The 15,368-nt window shown below is 41.1% G+C and overlaps 1 protein-coding gene across 7 annotated transcripts in view; it reads right to left on the bottom strand.

Moving 5' to 3' along the window:
- Positions 1-14,520, bottom strand: part of gramd4a (GRAM domain containing 4a) — a 52,975-nt gene extending 38,455 nt beyond the window's left edge. The window contains exons 1-3 of one of the 7 annotated variants that reach the window (XM_025899640.1): positions 14,383-14,520; positions 14,130-14,287; positions 2,982-3,195 (exon numbers count right to left, since the gene is read on the bottom strand). In XM_025899640.1, the coding sequence (XP_025755425.1) occupies positions 2,982-3,195; positions 14,130-14,137 (222 nt within the window). In that variant the 5' untranslated portion in view covers positions 14,138-14,287; positions 14,383-14,520. Of the gene's footprint in view, positions 1-2,981; positions 3,196-7,283; positions 7,580-9,655; positions 9,808-12,410; positions 12,907-14,129; positions 14,288-14,382 lie in introns of those variants that run through there. The other 6 variants (XM_005451756.4, XM_013271292.3, XM_013271291.3 and 3 more) reach the window with 6 other exon arrangements.
- Positions 14,521-15,368: the final 848 nt, after the last annotated feature.

The raw sequence follows: 15,368 nt of genomic DNA, 5'->3' as shown, positions 1-15,368 counted from the left end.
TGTTAAAGAACATGTGCAGCTGTAAAGATAGCCACACAAGTATTATTTGTGCCTCTTCTCACTTTCACTTTTGGTTTTCTACCAGTGAAACTACCCACCCTCCCCCCTTCACAAGCAGATTTGCTGTTAACCATGTGATTTCTAAAAAATGTGTCAGGTATCTGAGGTGTTGCTTGAAAAGTCACATTAAAATCCAATAAAACTGATTAAAAATATATACATCTTAAAATGTATACTGAGAAAAGACACTGCTTGCCACAGCAACATCTTAAAGGGTGCTCACAGCTCCTCATACTTGACAAATTTAAACCCACTCTGTTGTATTCTGCAGTGTTTACAAAGTATATAATTCAGGTTTGGCTACTGTTGACATTTCAAAAGGATGACTGAAACCCAGAGCTCAACTCTTTTGGATTTTTCTGCCATTACAAAACTGATCTTTGGACCTTAATATGAAAAACAGAGAGAGACAAGAGTCTTGAGTTTAAATCCTGATGGTATCATTGCAGGCTCAAGTACTCATGTCTAGTGAGCACATGCTTTGGCATTGAATGGCAGGTTCGAAGCTGTTCAGCACTAACAGCTGGTCAAGTATTTTAAATGTATGACAATATGTAAGACTTCAAAAGAATAAATGCATCTAAAATGTACATGGAGACATTTGAATATATTGATGTTTACATATGTGCAAATGGAGATGCCCTGTCTAGATTTAAACTCTTTTTCTCCGGGACACATTTCCCCTCTTTGTCAAACCTGCTCCTTCTATCGAGTCCTAAAACTACCCACAAAACTCATTTTTATTCATTGGCCTCTGACTCCGAGTTGCACATTGTGTCTCCTGTGCCTTTTTCAACTACAACTGTACAGTTTTAGCACCTGCTAGCATGTACTTTACTCATTTCACATCTATTCCCTTTTTTATTTTATCCACTGTCTTTTTTCAGCACTTTGGTCAGTTAATATGCTTAATAAATAGATTTATAATTTGATTTTTACATTATTCCTATTCGGCACTTTTAGTATTTTAAGGCAGTACAATTGATTCAATTTGTAGAGCTCGTTTTAATTCATGGGGTGACTTGTTATAGTCAATCCTTTTTGAGTGATTAATACTCCACATGCATGGCGGCAGAAGCAATGCTTCAGTAGTTTGGTTATTTCTTTATAACCACAATATCCTGAAAATGTGCTACATAATGGCAGGAATACATAATTCAGGTCTAGTTTTTCACATTTGAATATTAAAATTACATTTTGGTCATTGCCTTGGGTGAAAGAGACCATTACAATAGATAATGGCTACACTCAAAGTCCAACATTTGCAGTGATCAAGCTGCCTGATCCAGCAGGTAAAGTGAGGCCGGCGAGGTCGCACGCGCTCGTCTGTTCAATGACTGAGCGCCATCTGCCCAATGACATCTTGCCTATTTAATATGGATGACACCAGCTAGTTTGTCAAGAAGTATTGGTGTATATATTCAGCAGCCCAAGGGCACGCTCTTTTTAAACAGATGAGGCAATGAAAGAGAGGTTTCCACTTAGGCTGTATGACCCAACCCTGAAGGGTAAAAAGCAGACATCAGTGGTGCCACCAGGGTGGGCTCCAGTGTGACCTCTTAAGGGTACTGTGGACTAAAGGTGAGATTTCCACCATGCCATTTAGGCTATAAGATACACAAGGGAATGTGGGAGAAAGTGCATGCCTCATGTGTGCATCCCAGCAGGGATGAGAGCAAGCTTGGTCTATTTTAGGGCTTCAGAGTGTGAGTCATCAGTGCTGTGATGTGGGTGATGCCTTCTCAGTGGGCTGGTATGCACACAGGCAAACACCAGAGCAAAGACAGAAAAATTATATCCTAGCTCACAGGTGCACATGTGAAAACAAACACACGAAAATACAGATACATACTGCACATGCCTATAAAGTATGCTCAAAAGGGACTAGATCATTTGATTTGTGCAAGTTTGTGCAGGAAAACTCAAAGAAAGAAAGGCCTCATGAGCAACAGTTACCTAAACTCTCTCTCTGAACAGAGACGCAGAAGAAGACAGAAAAAAAAAGAAAAGAAAAAAAAACAATGAAAGGGGACAGATCTCCTGAGCATTTATTCAGGAAATGATACGATCAAGTGACTAATCTGGTGCCTTTAATTATCTATCAGTGTGCACGGCAATGACGACAATCCTGGCGTTTTTAGTCACCACTGAGGACAGAAGAACGCTTCAGATTTCCGAACAGCATCCAGCGTGGGGGGAAGAAATATCAGAAAACATGATTTTTTTTTTTTTATTTTGTCACAAAGTTTAGTCTTCTTAGTTTCCTCTGGATCTTGTCCATGCCCTCCCCTCTAGACATCTTGGAGTCCAATCTTCTGAGGCCAACTTCCTTCGCCTCCTCCATCACTTTCCCCGTTTAAATCTTTTCTCTCCCACCGTTTTTCATTCTCTACTTCTCACAAATGCTTCCAGTATTTAGGCTCTTGTCTCATGCTGATGGCTATCTATATCAAATGTCCACTATTAGAAAAGCTTCACTGTTGCCATCTACTCCATTTTTCTTTTCATGATGAGCCATGATGAGAGGAGGAGGACAGCAACATGGTTTTGCTTTTCAGCTGTAGCGCTCCTTAAGCTGGAGAAAAAATTTAAACCAGTATGATAAAGGTAAAGCAAAATCTCCTGCTTCTCTCCCCCCTTTTTTCCGTTGAGGAAACACCAACTTCAGTGATTTAGCATCACACCCTTTTTGAAAAGAAAAAAAAACCTAAATCCTCCCATGTGTGTTTACCTTAGTCCATCACAGGAAAAAAAAAAACAAAAGAAGCTTTAAGAAAGAATGAAAAACAAAAAGAAAAAAAAACAAAATGATTAAAAAAATAAATACATTTAAAAAAAAAAAAAAAAAAAAAAAAAAAAGCACAGCCATCAGAGAAAAGCCAAGTTGCACAAATACACACACAAACACTGTGAGCACTCACAGGGTCTCGCTGGACGTCCTCTGTGTCACGCAGAGCTGCTCTCGGCTTCAGCTGCATGTCGTCGCTACATTCGTTGTCGGAGGCAGGTGGCGACTCGGCCAGATCCGGGAATTCGTCTCTCGTCCTGGGGCCTCGGAAGCGGATCTTGTCCAGGCGCTTTAGCATGGTCAACACCGCACACCTGGGCTTTACCTTAACATGGCGGACGGCAACCCTGCGGGCACAAAATACACGGGCTGCTGAACAGGCAGTAAAGGAAGGGTCATTAACACTGATTGGAAAACCATGTCTTTACTCCCCTGTTGTTTACATATCTCACAGACCCACTGCAGTTCATGTAAACATGCTTTTCTTCATCGTTATATACAGATTATTGTTTACAGAATAGTTTGGTTTATATATTACTGAATTAATTTGATGCACATACAGAGGAAGAGATTCAATTATTAGTTAAAAAATATTCATGGAATTGTAAGATATAACCTTAATCTTAAATCTAAGAAGTGTAACAGTGTCATGCTTCTCTTCCTGTAAGGCGGTGCTTGATCCAATTTCTCACATACCAACTCTACAGTCTTGGACTGCATGTTCAGGCTCCAACTTCGCCAGTTATTTGGGTTTTCCTCTCCTCTTTAGCCTACATAGGAATATGGGGCCACCGTATCCTGTCACTCCTCCAGCAAACAGCAGATATGCTGACCTCATTTATTTAATTCACATCAATAGCTGGAAAGGTGGTGCTGGTCGAGAGGGACTGTGGGAGGCTGTTAAAGGCGTAACGGTTGCGTTTTAGTGTCAAGGGTTGACATCTAATGAAGACAAGTGGGGGCTGTTTGAGTCATCATCCACTGCAGTAAACTTGACCCCATGATAGTAATGAAATACAGAAAGGATTTACTAAGTCATCTACCAGCAATGTGCGAAACAGGTCATGATAGTTTAACAGGAACCAGCTTCAAAGCACAACAGGTGCTAAACTGTTTCTGGCAAATACATCACAGTGCTACTGTTTCACATCGATAGTGCCATCCAGAAGTATGTGATCAGGCCTCATCGTTTCTAAACTGGTCCGTGTATGAAATGACTAATAGATAGAAAATACAAATATTAATAAAAATATAAAATGTTGTGTTATTTTAGTGTTTTGATCTCAAGTAGCAAAACCAACATTTCTTTCAGCTGTATGTTGTTTTTAGCGTCCTGTTCCTTTATGGCGCGTGAAGAAGAAGCGCTAACTGAAGGTGATTTGAACAACTGTAGCAAGCACAGGCCGGCAGATCCCGAATTCTCGAGACCAGTGTTGACACAGACGTTGAGGGAGTGCACGGATATAAATGTCACTGAAAAGAAAAATTCATGGGTTCATTTTTATTAGTTTTCCAGCAATGCATTTTACAATCTAACTGGCAACTTCAGATGAACACATTACTTGGCTACATGTGCTGCAATATTATCAACTGACTGTTATCCTGGCCAGGCTCTAGCTGTGACTCACTGCAACTATCACGCACTCAGTGTTTCTTCCAGAAAAAGCTGTTTGGCCTGTTGGCTGCGAACAAGGATCTAGCCTACCGCAGCCTAACAAGTGAATGTAAGGGACAGATATAAAAACGAATGGTAAAAGGTAAAAAAAGGCGCAATGATTGTCCAAGTCCAAAACTATACCATGCCAAACTTTTAGCCCACTATAGCTCTGCATTGCTAACTAGTGTAAGCAACAGCACGTGTCTACTTTAAATCCTAACATAGGACAACAGAAACATGACAACATTATGGATGGATACCAAACTGTGTACTGTTACCGAATTATGTTGGTACTAACGAGTACTGATTCACACTAAAATAATCAGTACACCTACTCAAAGCCAAATATGTCTAAAGCTGAAGAATGTACTGTATCCGATTGGTGAATTTAGCTTTCAGCCTAAGGACGCGCAGCAACTTTAGCACATCTGTTGCTGACTTATAAAAAATGAAACCTATGGATGATGATGACACGTTTAGTGAGACATCAACAGCTTTAATTACTCCTTTAATCAAGCAGGCAGCTGGATCAACTGTCCTTTAACAAAGGATTTTTTTTATGGCTACACTAACATTTCCTATCAGCACGGTAAACAACCTGATGATTGCCTACAACCCCAGTCAGGTTCAGATCTTTAACTATACCCAGAATCATATCCAAGTTTGCAGAAGGTGCTTTCAGTTAATGTGGTCCTGTTCTCCGGAACAACCAACCTGCTCACTCGAGATCAATTACATCTGTCTTTACATTCAAAAACAGACTCAAAACCACACAGGCCTACAATTAATAGGTTCTGTTGTTTTGTTTTACTCCGTTTTGCGGTTTTCACTGCCTTAAGGCAACGTAAACCTACACAGTTTTTTAAAGTTTCTTCATTTTCTATGTTAAACACATTGAGTTTTCATCTAATGGAATCTGTTATATAAATACTGTTATTGTCACGAGATAACGAAAGGTATGAAAGTATGTAACCACAACCACTAACAGTCAAACATGAACATTGTGGCATGCACAAACTGTGTCACTTCATTCTGTCGCTCTCACCCGAAGCTTTTAGTGCACCAACTCTGCAACGTCTCAATATGCTCAGCTCCTCACCTGCATGTTATCAATATTAATTAAGTAAACTTATATATTTGGATTTATTGATTATTATATTACATTTCAGTTGTTCTTTTTGGCAGACACCTGAAGCTAAGCTAGCATTATCATATTAAAGCTAGAAAAAAAAAAAAGAAAAGAAAAAAAACAAACTAGTGCATCCCTAAGGAAAGCCTCTTAAAAATAAATATTTAAAAAGTCAAACAAACAGATTAGATCCCCTATTGTCAGTGGAAACCCCCATCAGTTTTTGCAGCTGAGCACAGACCCCCAGAATATACAATAAACATGGCTGTGATGGTTTTTGGTGCCAGTAAAGATTAAAAGTAGTTGTTCTGGATTTAATCCTCCCGAGACCTAATCAGCTTGACCGAATGCCTGCCAAACAACAACATGACGCAGAGTTTATCTGACTGGACTCCTGTCAAGACTTTGCTTTGTGAATGGCTGGACGGCCGTCAAGCTTTCTACCATACTGACTTGTTGTCCGACTCAGGACTAGTCCAACTTTCTTACTCCTTTTCTAAGAGCTTGGGAGTGGCAACCTTAGCTACCAACCTGCTTTTCTTAATAACTGCCCATTTGTTTGTTATGCTTAAAGATTGAATCACTTCTTTCTTATTGCAAATACTGTAAAAACTCTTATTTCATCAATCCCCAGCAGCCGATCCCTGCACAAGCAACAAATTGATCAGACCTGCCATTATGAACAGGGCTCGCAAAATCGCTAGCCCGACGTCCCGGGGCTAGCGATTTTTCCAGTCGGGCTACCAAAATCTATCTCAGCCCTGCCCGTCGGGCTATCATAGGAAGGAAAATATATGTCCATGCTTTGGCATTCTTTCGAAAATGTAGCTGAGTAATTATGTCATTGGCATCGATGAGCCTCTGTCATTATGTGACATATTGAAATCGCGTTTGAATTTGTGCTTGTTTTTTGCTTTCACTTTGCGATCGCGCAAATGGTGTGTAGAGAGCGGCAGTACTGATTGGTGAGTGACAATTAATTGCGCACCAATTCCTCTGACATCATCTTATCACTCATTAGCTTACTATTCAAACGTGACAAGTGAAATCTCCCACAGCAAGCTTAAACATGTGAGAGGTTGATTGCGCAGAGAATCGCTGACCGTTATGTAAGTACGTGTGTAAAAGCAGCAGGATTTACGCCAGTATTTTAGTTCTGCTGAGCCAAATAAGACAGGTCAGGGTGAAGAAGGGGCAGCCAATGAAAAGCCTACCACAAAACGGAAAAGTTATGACAAATCAGACTGAGGCAAAAAGAAAGCTCAGCTTTTTTGGTTTCATGGACAAAAGAATTTCTCTGGCTGGAATATGACGAGATAAATAACATCATGTTCTGCCGGGTGTGTCGTGAGGTTCCCTCGATATCTGAGTCGCCAAGCGCCTTTGTTACTGGGACCAGTAATTTTAAGAAAGACCCCATCGGAACCCATGAGAAATGCAAGAAATGCATTATTGCCCAGTCTGCAATATCTTTCCCAGAACAAACAGCAATTGCAAAAAACATACTAAAAATAAACCAAGCACAAGAAGAAGTCCTGAAAAATCTTTCAAAAGTGTACTATGTTGCAAAGAGTGAACTACCATTGTCAAAATTTAGCAGTCTTTGCAAACTTCAAAAAGCAAATGGCCTCGATCTTGGTTCCATTTACCTCTTACCCGTGACTTCAGTGGAAATTTCAGATTCTGCGAGCCCTGATGAAAAACATTCAAAGGCCTTTAAACAGCCTTTTAGGCATTATAATTTGCTACAGTGGGTAACTCCTCTGAGCCTTCATAAAGGGGGCTCGTTTGTGCTTCAATCTAATGAGCTTCAAACTTCATAAAAGTCTAAACACTTCAGGTGAGAGCCGCACTAACAGACTAGACTACACATCACTCCTCGTGTCTAAGAGGAAATAAGACAAGGCAAAGACGTAATCAAACAAATGACAATTAGACTGGCACTGAGGCAGCAAGTCTAACAGTCAATTAAAGACAAGAAACAGGCCACATGGGCACATGTGAGTGGAAATTGCAAACGTGACTGGTGGGTTTATCCCCCCACCCCTCCTAGGGATGAATGGAAACCTGCTGAGTGGCAGGTTAATAAACACTTCCCTCCACTTGCCTAGACACCTGTCACGCTAGAATCTGTTCTCGCAGTAACCACCCGAATCCACTCACAGCATGGAGTGGTGGATCAGCTCAGACAGTCCCTATAGTCAGCTCAACCAGGCTGTTGATTACCTATAATACAATACAATCAATAAATAACTAAATCAATAGTGCCTGCTGGAAAAGAAAATAGAGGCACATTTGGATACAACCCCAGAAACTGACATTTTCAGTCAGAAAAATGTCAGTGAATGACGCAGCATTCAGTCTCAAGGCAAAGTCCTATTCAAGAGCACATTGCGTGTTCCCATGCTATTCTTTGCCTCCTTTCACCAGAGTGTTCTTCAGGCTACCTCCTGTTTACTTATTTCCTTTTTAAAAGGTTCTCTTTCTCTGGTCCAGGAGCAGCCTCAACCACAGCAGCTTAAATAGGAGGATGAAAAGATGAAAAGAGAGGACAGAAGGAGGAGGAGGAAGAAGAGGAGGAGGAGGAAGGGGCTTTAGCTCAAGGTCTGATCGCTGTGACTGTTACTGTGGGTATACACACAAACAGCCCTCATGAGTCATTTGCTCGGCTATGTACAAACACAAAGACACCTCGGCCCACCTTTACCTAATCATAAGTCACTGTGAACATACCAGCCAGGGGAGAGAGCCTGGTTCTGTCATAAAACCAAACAACAGAGCAGCAGAGAGATGCACACACACACACATGCACATAAAACAAAATTACAATGCCTGAAATGGTTTATTATTGTATACATTAGTTAAGGGTGAGGAGCTTTACAAGCCTGGTGTGTTAAGGCCTAATACACTGTGTGTGTGTGTGTGTGTGTGTGTGTGTGTGTGTGTGTGTGTGTGTGTGTGTGTGTGTGTGTGAGAACACATGTCTGTGTCTTCTTGGGATATCGCCTGCTAATGACCTTAATAGCCTGAAGTTACTCGTGGTCATGTGGGTCACGCTCGCTACAACAGCCAGACATGGTCATGCTGTTGCAGGCAGTCTTATGACCTTTGGCCGACTTACTCAAGAGTTATTTCTGCAACTTGTGGTTTCCCATGGAGGTGAAACTAAAACTAAAACTGACATTTTACACGTCTCAAAAGCACTCAGTTAAGTTGTATTTATATAGCACCAAATCACAACGACAACAGAAGCCTCCAGGGCCTTACTGTAAGGTAAAGACCTTACAATAATACAGAGAAAACCCAACAATCAGACAACCCCCTAGCAAGCACTTGGCGACAGTGGGAAAGACAAACTCCCTTTTAAACAGGAAGAAACCAGAATCAAGATTAGGGAGGGGCAGCCATCTGCGACAAGTTGGGGGTTAGGGGAGGGAGGTGAGAGCAGAGAGAGACAGGACTAGAGACATACTGGGGGGGAAAATAGACTAATGATTTAGTGAAAGTATACACACAGATGTTGAAAAGGGCTGAATGAAGAAGAAACAGTGCATCATGGGAAGTCCTCAGCAGTTTACGCCTATTGAGCTCTAACTACGGGAGAGTTCAAGGTCACCTGATCAATAGAGGTGACCCAGACCTTTGTCTTTAAGACACTCCTGCAGTTTAACTAACTGGTCTATGTCTGGCTTCAATGACAGATAAAGCTGGATATCATCAGCATAACAATGAATGTGCTATTCTTTTTAATATTAATCAAAACACCAACTTGTGATCAAAACATTCGAGGCACAAGTTGTGAAATATTTTTGTTTCAGTGGATTAAAACTAATAATACTTAATATTAAGGCTAAAGTAAATACTAAGGAAGGGTCAGGGCTAAGTGAGCAGTACTAATAGAAATGAATAGAATTTTTCACTGTAAACAACAGGAGCGTTTATTAGTAAACTGCAGGTGGCGCTGTTGGGTGAAAAGATAAATGATACAATGAGTAGCCAAATATATTTGTTGTCCACATACCTGGGCAGCCCGCCAAAGTAAAGTCTATGCATGGTGAAACAGCGCTGCCTCCCTCTGAAAAGTTCACAAACACTCACAGGCCACTTCATTAGATACACCTGTTCAACTGCTTGTTATCCCAAATATTCAATCAGCCAATCACATGCCAGCAACTCAGTGCACTGACACCTGCAGACACGTAACTTAAAGTAACACAACTACACCAGAAATTATGCTGACAAGAATCTGCCACAGACAGATCTGGCGAAGCACTCAAAAGCACATTTCTAGTAGCTGCTGCTACACAAAGTGTTGTCAAGACCGCACTCTGACAAGACGACGCGCACATATTCACAAGGTGAAAACCGTAACTTATACACTCTTGCAGCTGGTAATAAAATCCCCAATAAAAGTGCAAAATAATCACATTATTCCTCTGGATTATTAACAGCTTCATAGATGTGCTCATAAAATCCTGCAAAGCAACTAGGTGAGGAGCCTTATAAAATCAACATAATACACTCAGGAGGCACAGTGACCTCTTAAGTTAAACATTTGTCTTTGTAGCCATGATAACACATTATCATAAGAGACACGCGTTACATGGTTTTACGTCTAAACATCATGAAGTCGCTCTTACTTTCATTTCAGTATCTCTTTGGTAAGCTTGTGTTGTGCACTCTGTAATAACATACTGTTACTCAGTTTCATGCATGATATATATACACATCCCATCAACACTGTCTGTATTGATGGACACCAGTCATATAACTATATCACTGGTGTCCATCAACCATACATGAAAGGGTGCCCAATAAAGCTTGAGCGCTTACACACGAGGGCCACTGTCTGTATATTTTCTGGGACATTAGGCAGTCAGGTCTGATAATAAAGGCTTGTTTAAAAAGAAAAAAAGACCTGCCACAGTGCGGTGTTTCCATTTCGGTGACTGATGCTTTAGAGCTAGCTTCCTTTTACAGGTGCCTTCACTGAACGTGGTGCATAAACCCATGTAGGGACATCCTGCTTTCATCATCATCCGTGGTGCTTAGTTTCTGTAGAAACAAGGCTGAATACAGCAAGACACTCACCCGTGGAGCTATTCTCAACTTGTATGAGTTTCATAAGACACTCAGAGACAGGGAGGGAGGGATTAACATGACCTTTAAATAACTCATCTACAGGCAACAGCCAGAATGTTCCAATGGGCAGCTGCAACTTTTGTTCACTTTCCTGCATTAATAATCAGGTGAAGGGCGACAGATGGTCAGAGACAAACAGCGTCAGGCTGCTGACAAGCAGAATAATAACTAAAACAAACAATAGCACTGTAACAGTGCAGAGATATCGCAAGTTTCCATATCAGCATATAGGCATCACGCCTCTGATTAAAGACAAAATCTATCTCGATGCATATATCGTCACTGTGAATGCTTCTATTGAGCCCAGCCTTTTCATTTGAGGTCAACCCTTGGGAGGGAGCAGGAAGGCAGGAGGAGAGCGCAGATATGATGAACTTTAACAAGACCTATTAGACACATCCTGCTCTGTTTGTAGTTGAAAGCAAAACAAGGGTTTCAAGCACAAGCACAGCCCCCAGCGAACAAATACTGACAGAAGAATAATGGTGGGGACAAGGATACGCCAGCTTTTATCTAACCCACTAATGCAACCCTTTAGGCAAAGTGGAGTTTTTGCTCAACGAAAATAAAAATGCAGGCTTTTTTTTCCCCTAACATCATGTCCAGGGTTATTTTTTGGGCAGTGCAGCATCTGAATGCTGCCTGTCACGGTCACGCATGCCGTGTGATGTACCACTGATATGCAAACTGAAAGCCAAAAAACAAATGACTCATGAGGAAATACTTCTGTTAATATGAATTCCTGCATTATTGAGCGGGGCTGCTGAGGTGAGGTTTACTCAAACAGTCACGATCAGCACATGATGTAACAGCCAACAGCATGGAAATTACACACTCCTTCCTGCCCTCCAGCCCTCTGGCCACGCAGCATCAGTGCTATTTATTTCACCTTGCAGTTACATAATCAAGGATATAAACAATCGATTCTTCCTCAACAACTGGTCACTGTCCTCCCGATCATACAATAGGATGTTACAACGTGATTCTGATCAAATAGTAATCACATTTGAACTCTGTAAGGCGACAAAAAAAACTAAAGCCCTGTATCAACTGGTTTAATCAAAAATCCAGTCTGACAGCACCTTTTAGAGGTCAGAGGTTCCGACTGTAAGTGAACACACCACACGAGGACTTTTTTCTTTCTCGGGGTGCAACTGAGCTACAAAACATGGAAATATGTAAAATATTAGGCTAATATTTGTTTGTTTTACGCGCTTTTGAGTGTTTCGGCTGAGACTAGAAGTTGATTTTAAAAATTCATTGTTACACTGTGCCAGGAAATGGGAAGAAGCGTGTTTTACTTCTATCTCTTTTTTTTTAAACAGCATCGACAGCCAAAAGCCGTCAGACTCTGGCAGTTAGGCCAAACTAACTAACACGATCCAACAAATGTGTCCGCTATACTTTTATCTGTTAAGGGCGACTAATTTCAAACGGTGGGGGTTGAACTTAGGCCTCGAGTTAGCGGTGTCAGGAAAGACAAAATGACAACCAAAATAATCCGCATTTTGGGTGACCCCGAAGAGACGCTGGGACAGCTTGGGTGTCATAAAATAATACCCCCCATTTTTCTCCCTCCCCTCCAGAACGACAGCCATTTGTGGTGTTTCAAAAATAAAATAAGCGTTTCTTACCCAGCACGTAAATCGTAGCAAAGTTTCATGAACACTGAGATTGCCTTTTAGTCTGCTTTATCCTTCTGTACACCTGCTGCTCAGGACGTCAAATTAGCGCCAGTCTCACGGTGAATGCCGCTCACTCGGTCCATCCATCCCGACTATACATCCGCTAATTTCTGAATGCCGACTAAATGTCGTCTCCTGCTGAGAGCTGAGCGGTCAGGCAGGCAGACAGTGGAAAAAAAAAATACCAGTTGCGTGTCCCCCCTCCTCCCTGGAGAGAGCTTTCCTGACCAGCGCCGTTGGCCCGGAGCTTGCAGATACCGGCGCTGCTCCGGTCTGTTGTTGATCTACACAGACTGGCAGAGAGAGCAGGGCCGAGGAAATTTCGTCAGTGTGCGGCGCTGCTTTCTTAAAGGGGCCGCCGCCGGGGGCTGACGCTTCACATCAATGGGGGACGTGAGCGGAAACACAGCGACTTCTCCTTACCACCGCCCTGTGGTTGCCTCTGTCACATCCTGATAAATTATAGAACAGGTGGCTAAACAATGGCCTCGTTATAATGCACTTAATTGCTGTAAATCAACCCGCTACTGCAGCAATATCATCTTTTCTATTGAGTCATATATAGGAAATAACTTCAATGTTATTTTTAATACGTTTCAAGTGGTTATTGGTGGTTTCTCCTGTTAAACCTTCTTCAAATCAACACTAATAACAATATATGTTCTCCTATATTCGCCCTATTCCTTTTTGCCCTGGCTGTCAGCTTAGGCATTGTGATACTATACATTCACTGTAATAACTGAAATTACACTAATAGAGATGGATAAATAAACAGATAAAAGAAACACAGGGACAAGAATAGCCTATAGAGTATTTATATTTATACTTGTTCACCACAACATCGCATTCTAATTCTGCTGCCAGACATGACAGGTCTAAGGGGTGTAAAAGTCACCAATAACAATAGCTTCCTCTTTTTTCTTTATACAAACTACTGAGCTTCTTCAAGCACACTTATAAAGAAAATGCTAGCATATTTACAGACCTGTTTGCCAAGGCCTACTTGTTTTTTTAAATCTCTATCTGTGCTGTTGTTGATCTACATAGACTCTGTCAAGATGATCCCACATTGCTTCAGTAATGCTGGGGAGGCCAGTCCATGACTGATAGTTTTCCACTGTGTTGTTTTCTATCTAGGTATGCTTTTAATGCACTGGGGGTCATTGTCATGCTGGAAAGTGACGCTTTCCAAATGACATTGCATGGTGGATCAAAATCCCATGGTACTTGTGTTCATCAGTTTTGACAAGATGACCAACACCGCTGGCTTAAATGTCAGCACCAAGCCATGAGAGAGCCTCCACCACGTTTTACAGATGACACTCACTGTTGTACCTCTCTTCTGACCTCCATATTGATAACGCTTTGAACCAAATGTCATATGTCAAACTTTTCTGTTTGTTTCCCTTCTTTAAGAAAGGCTTTCGGACAGCTATCCACTGAGACCGTTTTAATAAGGCTTCATTTCTTGGGTTCATGACTTTCGGATACTGTTCATCTACTGTAGATGCATTGCTCTGCGTTTGCCCCCTTGTGAACCCACAGTAAGGCTGATGTCTTAAACGAGTCAATATGTAATATAAATCTTGAGTACAGCAACTCCAGACACATTACTTTTGCAAATAGGCACTTTCCATAAATCCTTAAAATACAGTTCAGGATACTAACCTTTGCATAGTCTTTTATGTCAGTCTTTGAGATTCTCCTGGTCTTTTCAAAGTAACAAATCCCAGAGGGGCCTCTTCAATGAAGTTATCCCACTGTTTGAGCAATTGTGTGATGAAGTGATCTTGAGCTAACAGACCGCTTTGACCGTCCTCTTTCCACTGTTTGAGTTCAAATGAGAAAAAAAGAAGAGAGCTTTGAAAGGAGCGAAGAGTGAAACGGATAGAAACTGAGAGAGAAACAGGAGTTAACTGACCTCTGGCCCCTCAGATGAGACCATAGATTACGGGGAAGTAATCACAAGTGCTTTCAATGGCTGCTGTCAGACTACCAATGAGCCCAGTGAGGATCGCAGTAGCTCCGTCTTCACTAGAGTTCTGCCCTGGTTGGCCTGCAGCTTTGCTTGTGCGGTTTTAGCTTCAACACAAGACAAAGAAAGACAGTAGATATTTAGATTACCTTCACATTTGTGTAGGCAAATGTGTGAGGCACGGGATTTTCCATATGTAGTTCAAGAGTATTTTGTGTAGACTTTACATGAAAGAGTATACTTAGAGTTTGAGTTGTCTAGAACTTTCTGTAGTATTCTGCATCACTAATCAGATTATATGAAACAAAGCCTAATTAGGAAGACAAGCCTACTGATTAAAATACAGCTTTGCACCACTTATTATTTGTACATATAATTACTTTTATGGAAGCAGCGACCTACATCGTTGGGGGGAAAAGCCAGTATGGAAGTGCCTAAAAGTGTAGTTCTTCAAATGACCACTAGGAGGTGGCTCCAAAAGTGGGTCAATCCTAATGTACTCCCATTTTAAAATGACAATCTTTGGAGCTGAAACAAACATTTTTACAGCCAGGTACAGATTTATTCTCTGCATAGTCATTCATTTAATTACTTTAGAGTTTCTGCATTGTATGGGGTTTGTGGCTAGGTGCTTTCTGTCTTCTTTGCCTCTTGATTGTACTAGGAGGAGTGAGCTGTTCGATTTCTTTAGTAAGTAAATTGTGTTTTAAGCATGTCTTTTTTGCTAAAACAAGTTAAAGTGTAATATCAAAGTGAATTATGAATGTACCTTGTTAACCTAGCTAGCCCAGGTCTACAATTTTAAATGAGATATCAGAAATGAACTGTTGATGTCACCATGTAATTTGGTAATTAGCAGTGGTGCATTCAAAGTTATCACAAGTTTATAACAAACACTAATAAATACTGGAATATCACAGTAGATTATCACT

Source organism: Oreochromis niloticus, linkage group LG17 (assembly GCF_001858045.2).
Source record: "Oreochromis niloticus isolate F11D_XX linkage group LG17, O_niloticus_UMD_NMBU, whole genome shotgun sequence".
Taxonomy (NCBI): domain Eukaryota; kingdom Metazoa; phylum Chordata; class Actinopteri; order Cichliformes; family Cichlidae; genus Oreochromis; species Oreochromis niloticus.
Note: the sequence above shows the minus strand (reverse complement) of the source record. Positions and strands in the feature narration are given on the sequence as shown.